General features: G+C 32.9%; 1 protein-coding gene across 3 annotated transcripts in view; it reads right to left on the bottom strand.

Annotated features, from left to right (window-relative positions):
• CSMD3 (CUB and Sushi multiple domains 3) overlaps positions 1 to 23,098 on the bottom strand; it is a 1,277,440-nt gene that overhangs the window by 96,775 nt on the left and 1,157,567 nt on the right. For all 3 annotated transcript variants that reach the window (XM_011982326.1, XM_011982327.1, XM_011982328.1), the window contains 5 exons: positions 21,275 to 21,391; positions 16,801 to 17,010; positions 12,890 to 13,078; positions 11,977 to 12,154; positions 10,658 to 10,803 (listed from right to left, as the gene is read on the bottom strand). In XM_011982326.1, coding sequence (XP_011837716.1) covers positions 10,658 to 10,803; positions 11,977 to 12,154; positions 12,890 to 13,078; positions 16,801 to 17,010; positions 21,275 to 21,391 — 840 coding nt within the window. The remainder of the gene's footprint in view (positions 1 to 10,657; positions 10,804 to 11,976; positions 12,155 to 12,889; positions 13,079 to 16,800; positions 17,011 to 21,274; positions 21,392 to 23,098) is intronic.

Here is a 23,098-nt window from a genome sequence, read left to right as displayed (position 1 = left end):
CGTCTCGGCTTTAGCTACAAATAAACAAAAATAGTTTATCTCCTCTACTTAAAATTCAAGTACCACTGATAGGCATGTGGCCTATCATCCTCACTTCTTAAAAAATGTTAAACCACATCTCTTCATTTTTAATACTAAATTTCAAAAAATCAAACCTGTCTACAACCTCTTACTGTAGTCTTTTTCATTACTCCATCAACAAAGTTCTCAAATGCTCGAGAGTTTAGTATTTGATGATATAGCTAAAGCTTTATATTCTATATGATTTTCTTTTGTCTCTCATTTTCTTGAAATCTGTCTTCCTAGCTCTTTTATAACTTTGAACATGACTAAAACAAGAGATGTCTTCACTGATAATGCTACATAAAGTTGATCCTTTGCAGTTAACTTTGTTTCACAGTCTGGTAATTTTCACAATCTATAAGAATCATGTATTTGTTTACTCTCTATTTTCTTATATTTGTTTATGTATTTGTTCACTATTTTCTTATACCAGAATGTAAGCTCCATGAAAGCAGGCACTTTTGCTTTTCTTATTAACTACTAACTCTTTAGGGCATAATCCAGTGTTTGGCACATGGCAGCATTCAGTAAATATGTGCTGAATGACTGAATGCAAGAGAAATGAAAGAATGAATGCTGAATTAGTGTGTATACATACATATATATATATAATGTATAAGTATATATATGAATGAGTATATATGTATAATATATAACACATTCTTATGGTCTTGAGTATGGACATAGTCTAGACTCTTTGGCTCTTTGAGTTCAAATCCTGTTTTGAACACTTAAAAATTGGGAACACTTGGGCAAGTTATTTATCTTTCCACCTTGCTTTCCTCATTTATAAAATAGTAATAATTTTATGCCATCCCAAAGGGCAGTTATGAGAATCAAATGGGTTTACACATGCAAAGCACTTGGAATACTGTCTGGCATATTTTAAGCATTTTAAGCTTATCTTTTAATAAGAATAAACCACTATGATATCAAATTGGGATTCTATTTCTTCAAGATATTTGATATTCACAAATAAATAATATAAATATTAATACTTTCTGCTTTTCTTAACTTTCACTTCTTATTTCTAAAGGACATTTTGATTTGGCAATTATTTACAGAATTATGAATAAAATTGAGACATCTCATCTTTCTTGGTCAAAGAAAAGGGTGTAATGACTGTGAGATGTGATGCATCAGACGTTTTGTAATTGAAGGCAACAAAGGGGAATTAAACGTTGTGCGACTCTGCTTCTCTTTCTGAATGTGTTTCTATCAAACCAATCAACATCATAAAAAATATACATAATCCAGTTTGTATTGATAACTACATTTGTGCACAAAGCAGGCTGATCAAATATTTACTCTAGAACCAGACCAATGGTTCAAATCTCGGTCTGCTGTTTGCTAGTTCCATCACCGTAGGCAAACTGCTAAGAATCTGCTTCAGTTATCTCATCTGTAAAATAGACATAAAGCCAAGATTGAGTTAAAATATTATAAAGTGCTTAGAATAAGGCCTGAGTGTATTACCAGTTAAGAGGGAGGGTACATCCCCTGTTTGACAAATATTGGCATCAGCATTTCTGCTGTGATGATGTTTGTACCCGATACACATATAACTTCAATCTGACGTGACCTTCCTCAGAATGGGTCATTCGAAGCACCGATGTGACTTCACAGAACGTATCTAACCACTTGTTTGTTTCTATTCTGATTTAAATTGGATATTATTGGCCAGGCACAGTAGCTCACGCCTGTAATCCCAGCACTGTGGGATGCTGAGGAGAGCAGATCACTTGAGGTCAGGAGTTTGAGACCAGCACAGCCACCTGCAGGGACAGGTGAAAAGCTGTCTCTACCAAAAACACAAAAATTAGCCAGGTGTGGCGTTGCACACCTGTAATCCCAACTACTTGCGAAGCTGAGGCAGAAGAATCACTTGAACCCGAGAGGCAGAGGTTGCAGTCAGTTGAGATTGTGCCACTGCACTCCAGCCTGGGCGACAGAGCGAGACTCTGTCTCAAAAATAAAATAAAATAAAATAAATAAATAAATAAGATATCCTTGTTTTACATTGATGTACATTATGTCGTAGTATAAAATTCATGAGTTTAGCAACACATTTCATCATCCTATATAATATATGTGTCTGTGGTTTCAAAACTCTTAGCACAGTGCTCTGGAAATCACTTAAGAAATACTAATTAATAAATCAAATTAACACAATACCTCATTCTCTATAAAATATATGCTTTGGTTACTCAGGAAGAAGGTAAATAGGTCTGGTACAAATAGATCCAATATTGTATAGGTTAGAATCATAGACAAACCGGAAATAATCTTAGAAATCATTTCTCCTAGACTCCTTAAGGGGTGGTAGGAAGATGACCTAAATAAGTGAAATGAGGTGGACAAGGTCACACATTCAGTTACTGGTGGAACTGAAATGATTAAGTCATATAAATTATGTCATCTAAATTTTAAATCGCATGTGCATATATTTTAGTCCATGTTTTTCATGGATTGTTCCATTTAGAAACAGTTTGCAGCCATGACCATTAACAGAAAAGCTGCACAAAATAGGTATTCACACTTTAAAAACACATATTGGAACTAAGTATGTGTTCTCTTTAGAAGAATCGTTTTGCCGGGCGCGGTGGCTCACGTCTGTAATCCCAGCACTTTGGGAGGCCGAGACGGGCGGATTATGAGGTCAGGAGATCGAGACCATCCTGGCTAACACGGTGAAACCCTGTCTCTACTAAAAATACAAAAAACTAGCCGGGTGCGGTGGCGGGCGCCTGTAGTCCCAGCTACTCGGGAGGCTGAGGCGGGAGAATGAACGGCGTGAACCCAGGAGGAGGAGCTTGCAGTGAGCCGAGATTGCGCCATTGTACTCCAGCCTGGCCGACAGAACGAGACTCCGTCTCAGAAAAATAATAATAACAAAATTAAATTAAAAAACAAATAAAAAAGAAGAATCATTTTATCTGACATGCCCCACCAACTTTTAAACACCATTTACTATCTAACAACTACATGAGGGCATCATATTCCACATGTCTGTATCTTCTGAGGATGATTATTATTTAAATAGTTCTCTGTTTTTGTTACAATGTGCATAGATATCTGGTTCCTCATCCAACAAATACGTTTTTCGAAGCTGGTTTAAGATTTGATTCTGGCAACATTTTTTCGTTATTTTTAATTTTCTATTTTCTTTGCAATGAAACATCCAACCCAATTCCAGAAAAGAATGCTGCATGTATCTACTTCTATTCAATGCGCTATTAAAGACTTCTTCAAAAAAGACACAACAGAACACTGGCAAATTGCCATTCCTTCTCCAAACCAGAAAAAGAACAAGCACATAACCTTTCTGCCAAGTAAGGACACAGTATTCCTCACAGAGGACAGAAATAATGTTGCATCTTCCCTTATAAACTCTAAGCTCTATATAAGCCCCAGTGTACTTCAGTGCTCTTCCAGATTAGTTCAAGTATGATAATCTCATGATTTGGGGAAGATTTTGGGGATAACAAACGTTAACAATTTTATGTTCTGTTATGCAGTTTTGGCAGTGTTATTTTTAAAGTTATCTGAAACAAGCTTAAGCTATTTCACTTGAAAGCAGAGCTAAGTGTATTGAAATTAATGCTATCTTAATTTTAATGAAGAGAAGAAAACAATAAATTTGTTTTCCATTTTGCAGAAAATCTGCCAGTGGGTTGACATGAACATAGAAGTGTGTTCCAGCAGGGTTTAAATTACTTTACAATATCCCTTTTACACCACTAATATTTTATTTTCAGTTTGTTTCTCTGACTCTATAAGGGAGAATATTAGAAATCAAGAGAAAATGCTTATTTGGATTTAGAGATGAGAGACAGAAAGTTTCTATCATGAAGAATGAAAATGAATCAACGATATGGTTTGGTTCTACGTCCCCACCCAAATCTTATCTCAAATTGTAATCCCCATAAGCCCCATGTGTTGAGGGAGGGATCTAGTGGGTGTGGTTGGATCATGGTGGTGGTTTCTCCCATACTGTTCTCATGAGAGTGAGTGAGTTCTCATGAAATCTGATGGCGTTTGACAGTTCCTCCTTTACACACTCTCTGTCTCCCCTGCCAACATTTAAAACGTGCCTGCTCCCCTTTCTGCCATGACTGTAAGTTTCCTGAGGCCTCCCAAGCCATGTGGCACTGTGCATCAATTAAACTTCTTTCCTTTATAAATTACCAAGTCTTGGGCAGTTCTTTATAGCAGTGTGAGAATGGACTAATACAGTCAACAAGAAGTCACTCTTATTATTTTCCTAGAAAAGAAATAACAGAAACTATTGTGAAACAAAACTATTCGGATATCTCCTGGATTATTTTAAGAACATTTCAGTATCTGTTGCGTGAATTGTCTTCTTCACATGCAGACAGCTAATTTAAGGTATCCTGTCTAGTGCTGAGCCCATTGAAATCTGAAAAACAATGTGCCAAAGGCCTCTTCTCTACATTGTTGAGTTCCCTGGCATATAGACCTGGCTCTAATTGATAGGCCATTGTCTCCTGTTAAACATAAACAATTTCCCTAAAAACTAACAGCAGGCAAGGTAATTCTTTGACCTCGTTGAAATAAGACAGAAATAAGACCTTTCTATAGTCATAATCAGAAAACAAGAACACTGTTCAAATCATCAAAATGACAGAGTCTTCCACCTCAGCCAACCTTAGTGAATAGTATTTCCACACTAATTATATAGGTATATTCCATTCCCTCCACCTTCTAGAAAAAAAAGTTAAGATATCCAATCATAAAACTGCTCCAATTTTCTGACAGCACCCAATCCAGAAGAAAATTATGTTTCCTTGAACTCCTCCCCAACCCATCTCATACAGTCGAATTCCTATATCAAGACTCTACTGACACACTTTTGCTGAGATCACAGAGTCCCTCATCATATGCTGTCTCACTCATTATCACAAGTTAATAAATCTAACTTTTTTTTAACAGAAATTGTGTTCCTGAAAATCTTTGGCTGGAGGCAACAGAAAGTAAGATATTTAAGAAAATAAATACCATACTTTATCAACTGGGCATATACGTACAGTGAAGTGTCAAAAGATAGTAATTTTGACATGACTTTTAGTCTTTTGAGTTATAATTAAGTAGTCATTTAAGTCATTTAACTAATAGTAAGTGGTATTTTCCTTTCCTCCTAACAGTTCTAGCAGTTTGGTTTTTCGCTCTATCGCTTCATTTTATACACACATGCACACACACACACACACACACACATTATTACCTGATGTCCATATCCCCCATACTCTCTGGACATCAAATAATAAAACCCTTTATGGGTTCTGTGCTCTAGTTATTACAATACAAAAGGAGGTCAGGTCTTCAGGTTATGTGAGGCAAAGGGGTCACACAGTTAAAGGCAATCGTGATTTATGCTTTATATAAAGCATGTCCTTACATCTGCAGCAGTCTCTTTTAGGATGAGACTTTGTGAAGTTAAATATACTTGTTTCCAAATACAGCATTTATTGTAAAAGTAGCATAACCATAAAAGATGACCTGAAACACATTACAGGCCTTTTAAATACATTTCTTAAAAATAATGAGTCATTATGTAATCAACTCATTCTTCAATAGAAAATGTGCTAATAACAGAAAATAATGAATAACATAATTATTAAATCATATTATGCTAAGAAAATCTTCCACATAGAAAGTGAATTTCCCTAATACATTGATATTAGAAAAATCGAGTATCCTGGATAATTGGCTTAAACACCATAACATAACTTCTGTATTAAATTAGCAAATACATATTGTGGCTATACTCTAGTTGCCGATTATTTTGAGTGACACAAGTCAGATCTCAACAAAACTTTTACTTTCTCTTGGCCCAGTGACCACAGCACATTTTAGAAACTATAAAGAATACACTGAGCTGTGATAAATCTATCAAGGTACTATTACTACTTTGTAGATCTTTGGGAAATGAAGCAATAAGAAGCTTAAAGCTCCAAGTTATAATTAGGAGGCATATTGAGAAAATGAGATGACCCATCATATTGCTAAAACCGAAAATCACTTTGACTAAATGTTTAAAGAACAATTGGGTTTATATACCATTAAATATAATCTATTCATAAGATAATACCAGTTTAGAACATTGCCTGGCACTTAATAAGAATACAATGGATTTTAGCTGTTGTTATTGTTGTTTTGATTTTTCAAAAACAGATCATTCTTTGAAGTCAGGCAGACCTATTTTGAATTTCAACTAGCCTTTCTTCATATTGGTTCTCTGGTTTTATGTAGGTTGTGTGGTTTTTCACTCAGTTTGTTCATTATTAAAATGAAGATAATAATACTTACCTCATAGGGTTATTACGAAAATTAGCCATAATACATGGAAAGCACCTAGCACAGTGCTCAGCATATTAAATTTTCAATAAATGGTTGTTACCACTAATATAGTGATGGTTATACAAAGTCACTGCAAAAAGAACACTCAGTTAAATTTATTTTGGGTAATTTATCTTTTAGGGATTCATTAATTAGGACTGAATATTATTATTAATTATAAACCAACCTCATCTTGACTCTACAGCAGATATGAAAAAAAATGTGGTTCTTACTTTAGGAAACCATAGTTATAGCAACACAAAGAGAGACAAAAACATTTCCTCAAATGAGAAAAATATATGATATCTGAGGTAAAGTGCCTCAGCATTTACGCCTGTCCTATTTTTTCATTGCAGAGAGCTTTCATTTTGCAAAGCTTTTTTATGAATGTTATTTTTGATCATAAAAGACTTTATGAAGGTGATGTTTTATAAAAGACAGATGGCTGCCTGGATCTCATAAAGGAAGTTAGGTTAGAGAGAAAAACACACATTTTTTTCTTCTCTTTTCAAGTATATTAAAAATATATTAATAAATAAAACTTAAATAATCAACGTGACCTTAAGAAAATACACAAAAATATTGAACTGTCAACTTTATAAAATAAATATACAATTCTTGAAAAAATCACTTCTGAATTATTAAGCAAGGGATATCAGAAGTAACTATCAAGTCTAAGAGGATATAAAGAAAATTGGGTGGGTGAGTAAATCATTCAAAGATTATGTATACTCAACCAGCTTAAAATAAGTGTTAAGCTTATAATGAATTATATACTCAGTTTATTTATCAAAAATTCCAAATGATTTGACCAATTTTTTACTATTATGAGACTTCATTTTGACATTGAGCCCATAGCTCAAATTAGTATTAACAGGCATATCTTCTTGTTTTTGTTAAGGAGGATGTGATTTAGAATTACACATTTAGTAATTCTAAAATGATATTTTTAAAAGTTATTACTAACACAACTCAAATAAATACCAACAACTTTTTAAAGAGACTGAACACACACTTCCCACTGTAACACTAAAATACAGTCAATAAGAAAATATAAAAAGGATAAGAACAAGAAATTTGTATCCTCAAAAAACACTCACTTAATAAACTCATAAGGCTTATAAAATAATACACCATATTGTAATTAAGTTTACAAAAGTTTGGTAAGAAGAGTAAGTGTAATCACAGAGGTGATGGCGGTGATCACCATGAGTTCAAATTATTAAGAAGTGGAGGATATGGGACTTAACATAAAAAGACTTAAATAACTGAAGATGAGTTAAGAAACCAAGAGTAGTTATGATGGAGACAAAGATGTGATTTAAGAATGGAAGTTCAGGAGGCAGTGAGGCAACCAACTTGACTGAAGTTGTGTAGGGACTGGAGAGTAAGAATCAGTGAACTGGATTACAGGGTAGCTTTAAATTAGATTTACTGTAGGCCTCATGCATTCTTGAAAAGGCAGGTAAGGATGCAAGCAGTGCTTTAGAAAAGTTATCCTATTAGGGCTAGACAAATTGAAAGTATCAGTCAATTTTTAACATGAACTCTGGCTATGCTCCCAAACTTCAAGTTTATTTTAAAATTTGAGTGGAATCTCCATAGCTGTTGATTCAAACATTAGCCTTCATTAGGCTCTGGCATTTTTTTTTTTTTGCACCTTATTATAAAATCTAATGAATGAATGTCCTATTTGAAAAATCTAAAATGTGAGATAAGATATGGTATGGAAACAGATATTTACTGAACATCTGCTCTGCCAGGCATTATGCTAACTGTATATTATCAATTATCTCCAGTTCTCAAAATGTCTCCTCAATGTAAAGCTGACAATATTAACAATTACAATATTTCTACAGTTGAGCTATATAAAATTGCCCATAGGACTTTTTGACGAAAATTGGTTCAACCTAATACATGCCAGTAAGTGGAGTAAATTATACATATATAATATGACATTTAATCCTCTCAGCGATTCTATAATATTGTTTTATAGCTGAGGAAAGTAGAGATCAAAGTGTAACTTGTCCAAGGTCAAATAGAAAATAAAGGGCTAAACGAATATTTGATCTGTTGTTTGTTTGTTTGTTTAGAGATAGAGTTTCACTCTTGTTTTCCAGGCTGGAGTGCAATGGCACCATCTTGGCTCACCGCAACCTCCGCCTCCCGGGTTCAAGAGATTCTCCTGCCTCAGCCACCTGAGTAGCTGGGATTACATGGATGAGCCACCATGCCTGGCTAATTTTGTATTTTTAGTAGAGATGGGATTTCACCATGTGGAACAGGCTGGTCTCGAACTCCTGACCTCAGGTAATCCTCCTGCCTTGGTCTCCCAAAGTGCTGGGATTATAGGCATGAGCCACTGCACCTGACCTTGACCTGCTTTATTCTTAAGCAATTCCATTTCTATCACACATGTCTCAAAACCCACTTGCAAAAGTCAAGTGAAACATTTTGAAATGAGGATACATGTTTATATATTCATATATGTGTATGTTTAAATCCACATTAAGATTTTGTGTTTATGTGTAGATATCTATTATCCACATATTTTTATATGAATGTGCACATTCTGTCTCCTACACACACACACACACACACACAAACATACAACACTGACATCCTTTCCTTTGATAATATTTTCCCCTTGAAATGTCTCCTAAATTTTATAAAAATTTTATACTTCCTGTAGGGTTATCTTGAGGATATTTATAGTTCTTCAGTGAATAGTCCTTTCTTTATGATTGCAAGCAGTACATAAAAAGATTTAAAAAAATTAAGTAGAAATCCTTGTGGAGATAAAATGTACATAATATAGTTTGGCAACTAATTCATTTTTGTATCTTAATGATAATGTATTAGTTCCTGAGTTGTGATTATCAAAGTAATAATTCTATTGTTTCAGCTTTAGGCTATATCTACAAACTGCCAGCATTAATGATCAACTCAGTAGGAAAGGCAAAAAAAATATTTTTTTTAAAAAAACACCCCAAATAAAAGTTGTCTGACTGAATACCCAACTTTCCAGATGAGATCAGCACATTCAGGGTGGTATGGCCATAGACTGAACCCCTGACATTGCAATTGGTTATGTTGGATTGCATATCAGTCTGGATGACAGTGGATCACTACAGAGAAACTAATTAGATACCATCTAATTGACTGATAAGTGCTCAAATTAAGCAACTCAAACATTTTATGATCAACTTCTGACTAGATACAATGTGCTTTAAATGTCTTTGAACACAATCACAGTTGATTTACAATATTTTTCACAGAATATAAGCTTTAAGTATCAAATATTTAGCTACTTCATATTAAAAAGGTGAAACGCTAAGTCATACATTATGTAATGGGTAAAGCACCTGTCTATCCTCACATTTTCATATAATTTTTGCAAACTTAATTTAGTAGATTATTGGTCTTGTGAAATGCCCATGGAATTAGTCTGACTAAGTTATATGAGGCAGAATGTGTTTTAATGAGACTATGGTCATAGCAGATAAAAGGATGTATCATTATAGATAAATAACCATTTTCTTATTGGTAATGGAACACAATTGATTAAGGATTTAAAAAAAAAATAAAGAAGAGAAACACCTCTGTGAAACCTTCTCAATGTCCTTTCAAAAAGTTAAGCTTATGAATACAGAGCCCAGAACAAAGGACCCTATACAATGAAATAAAATTGAGACTATACATAAATTATTCCACAGCAGTAAAAGCTATGAACTTAATGATCTGGAATAGTCACTTAAAACTGTAAGATTCTAGAATAGACACAGTTTTGAAACAAGAGTATAAATGAATGAGTAATGTGATCCAAAGCATAAAGATACTGAATGCTAATTTTAGAAAGATTCACAGCAGGTTGAATAGATTAAACATTTTGTATAGGAAAAAAAATCTATTGATGTCTCAAAATTACATGCAATAAAGTATGAACAGCTGGTTCTCTTTTATTGGTTTTCATGCAAAAATGATTATTTTCCACTGGGTAATTACTGACTGATTTATCTCCTATATCCATTTGCTCACATTTTAATGTCCCTGAATACTTAGAAGAGGTCATCTTTTGCAAGGAAATGTGTTTGAAATGCTAAAGTTACTGTGATTATAAAATTTCCAAATTTAATACCTTTTCAATCATTGGTTAAATATATATTACATTCAATTTTTTCCAGAACAAATTAAACAGTACCAAATGAAATAGGAACTCTCAGATAATACCAACCGTGATAACTGAGCACAAAAAAGCCACTTGTTGTGAAATCACTGTGGAATTTGATTAGAATCTGATTTGAAGTACTGTAGACTGATTCCAAAGCGGTATTGCCACTGAACTGACCGATCTGAGGTGAGTTTTGGTCTGGTCCATCCCTATGAGACAAGGATTGGGAAAGGAGGAGAGATCGAGATTGATTTTGGAAGTAGTTTTGAACGAAGTTCAATAAAGGTATTGCATATATTTATATTCTAACATATCAATAATAAAGATGCAGGAAGCTAACCAATGAGTGCAAATAATATATTTTATATCTATGTAGGTGACCACATATTTTTAAATGTAAAGTATAAAAACAGATTACATTTTTGACCTAAATGGAATGCACTCATATTAGTTATAATTAATACATTGTCTTTGTTTTTTTAGCAAAACTCTAGTGCTTTTAAATGCTTGAGGTTTTCCCCCTTTTATTTTCTTCAGCAACAGTCTTGAGAATCACAGACTGTTAAAGTTACAACTCTTAGAACTCAGATGACAAATTATCAGTTGTTAATTATTAATTCAGACACTTTAATATATTTGTATTTATTTATTTATTTGTTTAGAGACAGGTTCTCACTCCATTGCCCACGCTGGAGTGCAGTAGGATGATCACAGCTCACTGAACTCTTGAACTCCCAGGCTCAAGGGATCCTCTCACCTCAGCCTCCTGAATAGCTGGGACCACAGGCGCATGCCACCATGTCTGGCTAATTTTTTATTTTTTCTAGAGACAGGGTCTCACTACATTGCCCAGGCTGGTATTGAACTCTTGGGATGAAGAGATGCTCCCGCTGTGGCCTCCCAGAGTGCTGGGATTGCAGATGTGAACCACTGCACCCAGCCTTAATATATTTTTAAATAAAGATGTTTCAATTGACAAGACTGTAATACAATTAATTTTTATGACAGGAATCCACTAGTTATATTAAATAATTATAATTTCTTAAATTCCACTGACTTTTGTAAATAGAGAACTTCCATACTGTAAACTTAGTCTGTTAACTCCCTGTTTTAGCACATTAATTTAATAATATCTTTAAATCTTGTTTTCACCTATGAAGTCTTTATTCCACAATATTTACCTAGTTCGTGGGGCAAATAAGCCACAACCTATTTCTCTTGTGTGTGAAATTCTACAAGACACATACTGTCAGTCTCAGTTACTCACTTCAATTCAAATATCAGATGACAATTTATAACAGAGTATTGTGATATATTTTTATTCCAACCTTGTTTTACTGTATACATAGTTGAATAAATCAATAGCAATAGTCCTGACTTACCATACAGTAATGAAATCATATATTGGTTCTGTTTGAAGGACAGTAAAATTGATGTAGATGCCATTCCCAGGGGGTACTCTTACAAGCCAAAAACAATCTTGAAAATTTGGATATTCATCGGGATACCCAGGAGAATAAATGGTGCCATTCATTGCAGTTATATTCCCACCACAAAGAGCTATGGAAAACATAACAAAACAAAATAATATTTAAAAATAACAATAAACTGACTATGGAGAAAAAGGCAAACATTTCAAGTATCTTAAGCATTATGAAACACATTTATGCTTTGTTTTTACTTCAGTTGAGGTATATATAATGAAGTTGGCAACAGTGCACAAAATACAGTCAACTTTTCTTTATTTTGCCACATGAGTTATGCTAAATAATTATTAATGATCACTAGATTAGTAAATTACATTGTCTTCTCTATTTTCAGTTACATTGTCTTCTCTATTATTTAAATATTTTATATCAATGCAAAGACTTTAACTTTCATTTGCCTCTTACTATGTGTACATATAAGGCCTTACAAGAGGTTTGAAGCCTTTTATTTCAAAGGTTTTTCTAGAGGAAAGGAACTCAGTAGCAGTATCTGGGTTAGTGGTTTATATAAGAATGACTTAAATACATACAAACCCACATGCACCCCCTTCCCTTCCCCATACACATAAGAAAAGCTCTAAAGTGTGAATCAACTGTTTTTTTCACTCCCAGTAGGAAAGGTTAGGACTCCTGTCAATAATGATAAAATTGTTATTCATTATGGAGCCTCAGGGGTTTAAAAAATATCTTCAGCTGAGAGACTATATATTTAGCATGCTATTGGAAGAGGAAGACAAGTGAAAAGTGCCAAAACAATATTAAAAACAGATGATATCACCTAAAAGATAGTTTCAAGTTAGAAGCATACCTTCACACCTTGGAAGTGGATGATTCCAGTTACGACTGACACCATGAAGGCACGTGAGAGCTGAATTTCCAATTAATGTGTATCCTGGGAAACATTCAAATGAAATGGTTTGACCCACAGTAAAATCATTACCAATTACAAAACCATTTCGAAACGGGCGTGGATCAGGACAGCTTTGCAACTGATAGGCTGGAAAGAGGAAAAAGAAAGACATTTTTTCTTTCCAAATTTCAGAGGCCACAGATAGGGTACTAGAGCAATTTTGCAACTTACAAATAGATGTGATGCTACTTGTAGTTGATTATAAATAGCAATTCAGGTTTATGATAAATGCCGTCAATGACCTGTGACAAAAATTTCTTCTCATGTCTACAATTTTCATATTTAAAATGTTAGCACGATTCATAAAAATGCATGCTTTCTTCACCTACTTGTGCAACCCAATTAAATTATGTTTTAATGAAAATGTACACTCTTCTTAAAGCTACAATTTTAATCGAATATATTCTGATTCTCTTCCATAGAATGCAATTGCTTCTTGATTATAAGTACACAGAATGCAGTAAGAATATGTATAAGCCTAATTCTGAGCCTTTTTACAGTTTGTTTTACTAATTGCTTTTCTGCAGATCACAATATACTTCTGTTGAGTTAATTTAAAAGAAGTTAGCTTGTAAAATAAAGCACTGGAAAAACATTTCATTTTAATATAAAGTAAACTTTGTACTTCAGTTATGGGATAATTTTGGCAATGCAGTATAATTGCTTGTTTATTTGTTCATACTTCTCTTGCTCTACATTTTGTATGAGATCTTGTTTGTACTATCATCATATCTCAAAGCCTTGGCTATTGCCTTTCACAGAGTAGGTGTTAAATACACATTACTAAATAAATGTTAGAACTATGAGCAGGGCCTATACTCATATAATATCAATATTTGAAACTTTTTTATTAAGAAATTCAAAATTGTATTCTAATTAGTAAAATTTAAATTGCTGAAAATCAAAGACTACTTCCCTACCTAACCATTAAAATTTTATATTCCTCAAATAAAAAATTACATTTGAAGTTGAATAGATTATCCTGTTGTTTATTAAAATATAGCTCACATTTTTAGGACTAAAGGTTTCAGAATTAATGAACAAATTCTTTAAAACGTTAAGTGCTTTTATTCTTAATGTGTCCTTTTCATTTTAATTAATATTCAACACAAAAAATATTCTACACAAAAATATATTAGAAAGCGTTATCATTCCAACTTAAGACAAATGTATATTAGGAATGGATCATTAGGAGTTGGAATATATTATTCTATTAAACATACCCTTTCAGTTTCTACTCTATGCTTTTTAGTTTAATAAGTATAGAAAATAGATTTTAAGCATTCAGGAGAAAGTTCCCATTCTAATATTATATACAATACAATGAGGCAGGAGAATAGGGCTGAAGGCAGGGAACCTAAGGCTTTCCAACTCGGACTTCCTCAAACTATTGAAAGGAAAACCCTAACTTTACTCGCCTAAGTAGCAAAAGCACCAGAGGCAACTCCATCTGCAAACCCCTCACCTTTTCAGCCCGGCAGATGAGAAATTGGCTGTTTGCAACCAATCAGACTGAGTCTTCGTTTGCATAGAAGTATAACTTTGTAACTTCACGTTAGCCTCTGATTGGTTGCAAAAAGCATTAGGTTGTTTTTTGCAACCAATCAGATATTTGCACAGGAGTGTGACCTTTGTAACTTCACTTCAGCTTCTGGATGGCTGCTTTCAGATCAGACTCATTGCAGGCTACCACTTCATTTACATGAGGTGAACATGAAGTGGCCAATGGGAAACTTCTGGGGGTATCTGGACCCAAAAAGATTCTGTATCTGGGCCCTTGAGCCACTGGTCGGCCTGCTCCCACACTGGGAGTGAACTTTCGGTTTCAATAAATCCCTGCTTTCGTTCTTTTGTTGCTTCATTCTTTCTTTGCTTTGCTGGGCGTTTTGTACAATTCTTTATTCAAAAAGTGAAGAACCTGGACAACTTGCAGTCACAACCTTATACCAGTGACAAACAGGACTTACCAAACTTAATAATCTTGTCAGTAATAACATTAATTTTCAAACTGATTCCTTCAGTAGAATGGTACACTTAATTGTACAGTATAATTTTTCCAAATTCAGAAAGTTCTTAAAATTTAACCACAAGATCAATCCAAAAATAATATTGACTCTGTGAATATATATGTTAACTATTTCTTTAAAATGCACTAGGTTAGCTACATAAATGTAGCACAAAACGAAACCATTTTAAAACTCAGTGTGATTCACAAATAACATCTCATCATTGTCATACATTACGGCTCATGTTAATAATATGCCAGTAACAGTGAAAAAAATTTATATCTTTAACACTTTTATTATGTCAATAATGAATTATTTTTCAAGAATATATTAACTGAAAAAAATCAGAATTAATAAAGTTTGAATTCTAGTTTTACATCATTCAAATAAGAATATTATTTTGAGAGGTAGAGGGAAAATGAGAATAGGAAAACAGCAGGTGTAGTCAGGTTTAAGGTGCATGGCAAAGAACTTGGCATAAGGCCATGTACACTTGCTAAAGTGTATCACAAATATGGTTCTGAGTCTTCTAGCAGCAAAGAAGAGAAACTCAATCAATTACCTGATTGTTATAAAAATAATTACTTTCCTTGTAAGCATGGTAAATTCAATGTGCTGGGAGGTGATTGAAATGACTCCTATTTTATAAGAGTGATAATGTGAAATGTAGTGTTCTTACATTATGCATATAAGTATAATACAAATTATAATTATTTCAGATCCATGTAATTTGATATTTAAGACCTATCTCTATCTTAACTACTTTCAAATTTCCTTTCTGGTAGATACTTTAGCAAATATTTATTGTGCTTACTGTTCTAGGTACTTATGATACGCCAATGAACAACCCAATTCCCTGTTCTTAAGGCACTCAGATACAAAAGCATTACATAAAGTCCTTCAATAATTAGGGCAGAGATGTAATAACATTTTAGGTTATTTCGATTAAAAATTTCAGCTTTTAGAAATACACTTTACTATGTAAAATATCATAATTTTAATATTTAATTTTAACAGAATATATACATATAAGACATGAAATAATAGCTAAAATGTACTGAGTAATTACAAATGATGTACATCATGGAATATACCTTACATACATTTTATAATAAAAAGTTCAATACAACTTATCTGAAAGTTAGTATAATTAACTCCATTATGCACGTGAGCAAATGGAGAGCAAGGCCGAGGCCACATTAGATAGAATAGGAAGAATCAACATTTGAGCCTAGCTCTATTTATGCCCAAACCCTTCACTCGAAAGAGATAAAAATTTTGCTCAAGGTTATGCAGCAGTTCTGTTTGAGAGATAGGTCTAATATAACATGATTATCAAAGTATTTATATTCTCATGACAATAGAACAAAATGAAGGAATGTCATATTAGTCTATCACTATAAAGTAAAAGAAAATTTTACATAATATATTATATGAATAATACAAAATATATTTTCAATATATTCCTTTTAATATAAAAGCAAAGATAAATCTTTGCTGTCCAGCTGGACTTGTTTGTTTGCCATGCCTTGCTTAATTTAATTGTGTATTAACTTAAGACTAATTCAATCCTGTTTCATGGTTAGGATTTTCAAAAGTCTCAGAGAGACATCATTCTCCCTATGTCCCCCATTCTCCAGAGAGTTGCATTGCTCTAAAAATCTTCCTAATTGAAGCTCACCTTGGCTTAAGTTTTTTGTTTTTTTTCTTTCTAAAGCAGAATACAGAAAATAGACTCAGTTAAATATTTCTAATAGCTGATTTGGAGTTATATAAACTTTCACTTTTTATTATTTCTCTTACCTTGGTATACAATATGAAACCCTTGTTTGTTTTGTGAATAGTCACTGTGAAAATACAAGCTGGTTTCATGGGTGGTACTGAATAAGGAAGATGGTATTTGAGGACCACTAAGCCGGCCAATAACAGTACTAGTTTCTGAGGATCCACTTCGTACTTCCAAATAATCATGTATGGTTTCTGTAGAAAAATTTACAAACTGGAGATGTACACCTGAAGAAGAAAACAAACATAATGCTACTTTATTTGTTTTACCAAATTAAACATAAATATACACACACACAATCACATCAAGTTACTTAGATATGTTTGCATTTAAGTCAAGAGGCATAATCTCAAGATCTGAGTCATGGATTTGCTGTCTGCCTAGGACAGCTAACTTTGCTAAGGTTCAAAGTAAAAGAATACTGCTCTCACATGTCCATTATTAGTTAAAAGGAAAAATCTTTCATTTCACTATAATGTCACTGTATGGAAAATGATCCAAAAAGGTGGCTTTCTTATTCTTTAATACCCTTTAAATTACATAAACTAATTTTTAGAGGAAAAGGTCACTTTTGGCCTAATTTGTGTTATGTAAAAGGTCAATCTAAGGTTGAAAATAATTGCAAATTTGTAATATACTAACATAGATTTTGCAATTGCATTAGAAGTTATTCATTCATAGGAGAGAAATTAACTTCTCAGAAATATAACTTGTATATAATTTAAAGGGTGCTCTTTATGCAAGCTTTTATATAATAACTTCAGTAAAATCTGGTGATCATTGTTATATGTGGTCATATTGCAATGTAATCTCAATATCTTTATAAGCATAACTAAAATATGAGACAGTGAAATGTCTCTGGGATAAAAAAATCTTAAAGTATGTTTGCTTAATTAATTTAACACTCAATTTTAGTAAATTTGATGTTTTTCTTACTATTACCACTCTCCAAATTATTTATAATAAAATCTGATATGCAGTGAATGTTTTAAGTTATTTATATTTGCTGTGCATTATATATATTACCTGCCGTAAGTGATTTATATATGTTAACTTATTTAATTCTCACCATTTCATGAGAATGAGGAAAGTGAGTCACAGAGAAGTAAAACACATGTAAAGTTTACACAATGACCCAGTAGGCTTGAACTGTAAACCGAGGCATTCAGACTCTTAGGCTTATGATATTAATAATTACACTGGGGCTCCCAGTAAATGCACATCATGTTACTAAACGATTTTTTAAAGAGTCCCTTGAACAAATAAGTTTTGGAAATACTTAAAACAGGGTTTAAAATATTAAACAACTTTCTATAAAATTAGATTAACTTCTTAGAACTTTGAGCATGCTACCTTAATATGTGAAGACCCAAGATGTGCACTTTTTGTTTTTATTTTTAACTGAGCACTTTTATTACACAGCATCTTTCTAAAAATTGTTTAATACATTCTTGAACAAATGTTTCTTTATCACTTGAAATGTATTTTTTATTTAAAAAAATTCATATACCGTTTAAATACATTGGACCTAATATTTGATTTAATCAAAACTCAAAGAAAACGGTGTGCTTATTAAAATGTAATCAAATATGAAAGTCTTATGTTTTCATTTATAGAGATATATATTCAAGTTTTAATAAAGTTGATTTTCAAAAACAAAAATTAGCCAGAAATTGAAGATAATGTTATAATGAGACTATTGAAACTATTTTTAATAATTTGTTTTAAAATAATTCATTTAGCTATATAAGCTACATTGACTAGTGAAAGACATGTGGAAGAGCCATGCTGGTTCAATCTGTTGTTCATTTACATCAGTATTCTATCAATGGACATAGAAGTTCACTATAACTTTGAACTTAGAGCTTCCACATTTTAGCCAAAATGATCCTAAAAAGGATTTCTAAATAGAAAGTCCTCCAGCAACCTTCTCTCAATAACCCCCTGCTCTCCCAAAACCTCAAGTCAGTCACACAGTATTCAGACATGCTTAATTTTTTTTTAGTTTTCTCACCTGCATTTTTCTACTTGTCACCTTGTTTACCTAGAATTCCTTTCGCACTCCCTGCAGCAGACTGACATTCTTTGCTGGACTGACTTTTACTTATCTTTCTGTTTTTTTCATTTCATTTAATCATTTATTTATTTTTTAGAGACAGGGTTGCCCTGGCTGCTCAGTGGCATGATCATAGCTCACTGTAAACTCAAACTCTGGGACTCAAGCAGTCATTCTGCCTCAGCCTTCTGATTAGGTGGGACATATAGGTGGGCTCCACCATGTGTGGCTAATTTTTTTTTTTTTTTTTTTGAGACAGAGTCTTGCTCTATCATGCAGGCTGGAGTGCAGTGGCAAGATCTTGGCTCACTGCAACCTCTGCCTCCCGGGTTCAGGCAATTCTGCTGCCTCAGCCTCCCGAGTAGCTGCAACTACAGGCGCTTGCCACCATGCCTGGCTAACTTTTCATATTTTTAGTAGAGACGAGGTTTCACCGTGTTAGCCAGGATGGTCTCAATCTCCTGTGATCTGCCCGCATCAGCCTCCCAAAGTGCTGGGATTACAGGCGTGAGGCACCGTGCCTGGCCTGTTTACTTATCTTTAAAGCTAATGTTCAAGCATCACTCCCTCTGTCAAGACTTTACTGCATTTCCTGTACTAGACTGATGTCCATTCTAAGTACAATCCTGTGCTCCTTAGTTATACTGTATAAAAATAATACATTTTACTGTCTCCTCATTATGACTGTAACTTAAAGAAAAATGCAGTCTGCATTGCCATACATTTTATCTCCAGCACTTAGCAGTATCTAGAGTATAATATACACTCAGTAAATATTTGTCAAAACTGAGTTATCTGTTAACTTATGCAAAACATTTAAATATGTTTTTATACTCTGAGGTTGCAGATGCTTACTGGGTAGTGAGATACCTAAGTTCAGTTCTCAATAACTGACATAGTACAGAATTTCCTAATTACTCTAAAACCACCTGGTTTGTGCTTCAATGAGTATCTATTCATCCTAGTCTCTGTGATTTAATGAACATGTGTACCCTCAATCAAGCACTTCTTTTAGTGCATTTATAAACTCATAGGATCTGCAAAAGCTGTAAGAGAATATATTAGTGATGTAAGGGTAAGAATTTATTAAATATGATATATGATGTAATATATCTAAAATATTGGGAATTATTACATTAAAATTAGGAAGGTATTATAGTGATTTGTATTTAAACCTAATATTTTAAAATTTGTACTACTTTTTAAAAATAAAATCTGATTTACTTATAAAGAAAATGGGCTGAATCCAATAGATTACTAGAATATAATAACTGTACTACTTGATTACAGCAATAAGAAAAGAGTTACAAAAACAATGTACATAAAATTTAGGTTGAATTTATCATTATGACACATACCTAATTCAGAGTATATCCATACATAACATAGTGACTGAAAAATAGTATAAGTTTGCCTATCTATCTCAATCTATACATCTCGATATGTAATTATAAAATGCCCTTGCACACTGTTGGTGGGAATATATATTAGTACAGACATTATAGGAAACAATATGGAGGTTTCGCAAAAAAATTAGAAATAGAACTACCATATACTCCAACAATCCTACCACTGGGTATATGTGCAAAAGAATTGAAGTCAGAATCTTGAAGAGGTATCTTCAGTCTTGTGTTTTTGCAGTATTATTCACAATGGACAAGATATGGAGTCAACCTAAGTGTCCATCATCTGATGAATGGATAAAGAAAATATAGTATATATACACAATGAAACACTATTCAACCATAAAAAAAAAAACAAAGGAATTCTGTCATGTACAACAATATGGATGAATCTGGAGGGCATTATGTTAAGTGCAATAAGTCAGGCACAGAAAGACATATCACATGATCTCATTTACATGTGGAATCTGAAAAAACTGAACTCAGAAGTAGAAAGTAGAATGGTAGTTACCAGGGTGTAAGAGAGAGGGATTAAGAAAATGTTAGTTAAAGGGTACAAAATTTCAGTTACACAAAAGAAGTAAATTCATAGTACAACATGGTAACTATAGTTATTAACAACATATTGCACTCTTGAAAATTGCCAAGAGGGTTTTAAGTATTCTCACCCCCAAAAAAATTCAAGGTAATGTGTTAATTAACTTGATTTAGTTCTTCCAAAATGTATACATATTTCAAAACATCATGTTGTACATGATAAATATGTACCATTTTTATTTGTTAACTAAAAAAATAGAGTAAAACATAGAAAATGCCCATATACCTTCAATTTTCCAAGTACTCCATGTGAAATGTATTTGACTTAAGCAACAATTACTTAAATTTCACTCTTCAATTTACATAGCTGTATGTATTCCTAAACTAAACTGAAATTTGTGAAGATTGTATAAAGTCTTATTCAACATTGACATTTATTTTAAGGCTACATTAATAAATATTGAAAGCTCTTTCATGTGTTTTTAATACACATACCAAAACCTATGGGTAGTTTTATTGTCCATGTGCAATCTAAACTGCTGGGATAGTTTCCAGGAAACCCAGGACTGAGGATCACACCACTGAAGTCTGACATAGCACCACCACACTGAGCTGCAAAATAACAGAAATCCAAAGTAAACCAGAGTAGAGGAATAATTTACTGTCCTAAAAAACATATTAAAATCATTTCACATTTTCAAGGCTCTGAGTTAAAACTGATATCACTTTGAATATTGTCAATGTTCATTCACTATACACTAGTAATTAAATATAATCAACAACAGATTTTCTAAAACAGTGTAAGAAGACATCATCCTTCCTTCCTCAGAAATAAATGCAAAGTAAATCAATTATTGCATAAAAGTAACAGATCATGCACAGTGAATGTAAACGAACAAAGACATGTCCTTTGCCACAGTGGGTACTTTATTTCTGTTTCTCAAGTAGTCCTAGAAATGTTTTGAATCATCCCAAAGATGATATAATTTAGAGTAAAATCAAGTCAACCACTTCAGCTCTAAGTACTGTATTCAAGAGGAAATCATTTTCACAACCTTCCCTCCTTTTCCTCTTTTTGTGAGAAGGTTCAATAAAGAATTTTAAGCAAAATGTTAGTTTCCATTCATATGTGAGAATTTCACATATTACACATTAGATATGGCCTTATTTTATCCTAAAAGAACCAAGACAAAAAAATAGAGAAGTAAAAATAGGTAAAAAGATGCACACAAATTTGAGAATTTAGGGAGTTCGTAAGTGTGCTTGTTTTGGAATCCCTGTGATACAGGTTTACTATCAATAAGGTAAGCAAAAGCTATAAGACCAGAAATTTACTCAAGGTTTTAAATATAGTTAGATAGAACTCTTGAGCATATATTTAAGGCAATTGCATTTTAGAAACCTATTCTTCCCTCTAAAGCACATTTTTATCATGTTAGATGAAAAATCGAATTTCATGACTACAAATGAAATTCAAAAGTTACCTATATAGAACACTTATTTGCAATGGCATCCTATTATTTCTTGCCAACGGTAGCAACAGGCAGATACTCAAATCTCAGGTTATATATTTTAAAGGCAAATTCAGTGGGAATTTTAACAATGTTTTATACAATATTCAATAACAAGTTTGACAACTATCTTTTGCTATGTGAACTGAACAAATTATGTGTCAAGCTGATTTTACAAGGGAGAAATATATAATCTTGGAGTCAACCTGCTTATAAACCTTTCATGAAACTTTTGATTATAATCAAGCTCTAAAGATATGCCCATACGCTTTTTCAAGCTTCTGAAATCTCAGTTAATTCACTCTTAAACCAAATCAATTTTCGACGAAGTTAGTATTTACCAGTTCATTTTCCTGAATTCAATTGTTCATACATATTCATCATAAAATCTGATAATTAATGAATTGTAAAAACAATATTTTGGTCAATTAAAATATTTTTTAAAATATTTCTGGCAATACACTTGTAGGTTTGTTTTGCTTTATTCTGAAATTTGAGTAAAAGGCAAGGACTATCTTTTATTTTCTTGCCTTCACAATTTCAAGTCTTTGAGCTGCTCATTGTCCTTCTAATTCTGTTACTTTCTATCACTTTAAATATGAGCTGGAATTCCTGTCCTCTGCATTGATGGTCCCTCCTTTCAGGGTGAAAAACACCAAAACCAAAGGAGAAAAAGAAAAGAGAATAAAGAGTAAAGAGATAACAACAACAGAAGAAAAACAATGACAAATCATTAGAGACATATGAAGAAGCATACCAAAGAATGCATCTGCCTTCAGCAATTTGTTCATGTCTATTTCCTCAGTAT

This window comes from Mandrillus leucophaeus, unplaced genomic scaffold (genome assembly GCF_000951045.1).
Source record: "Mandrillus leucophaeus isolate KB7577 unplaced genomic scaffold, Mleu.le_1.0 Scaffold239, whole genome shotgun sequence".
NCBI lineage: Eukaryota > Metazoa > Chordata > Mammalia > Primates > Cercopithecidae > Mandrillus > Mandrillus leucophaeus.
Note: the sequence above shows the minus strand (reverse complement) of the source record. Positions and strands in the feature narration are given on the sequence as shown.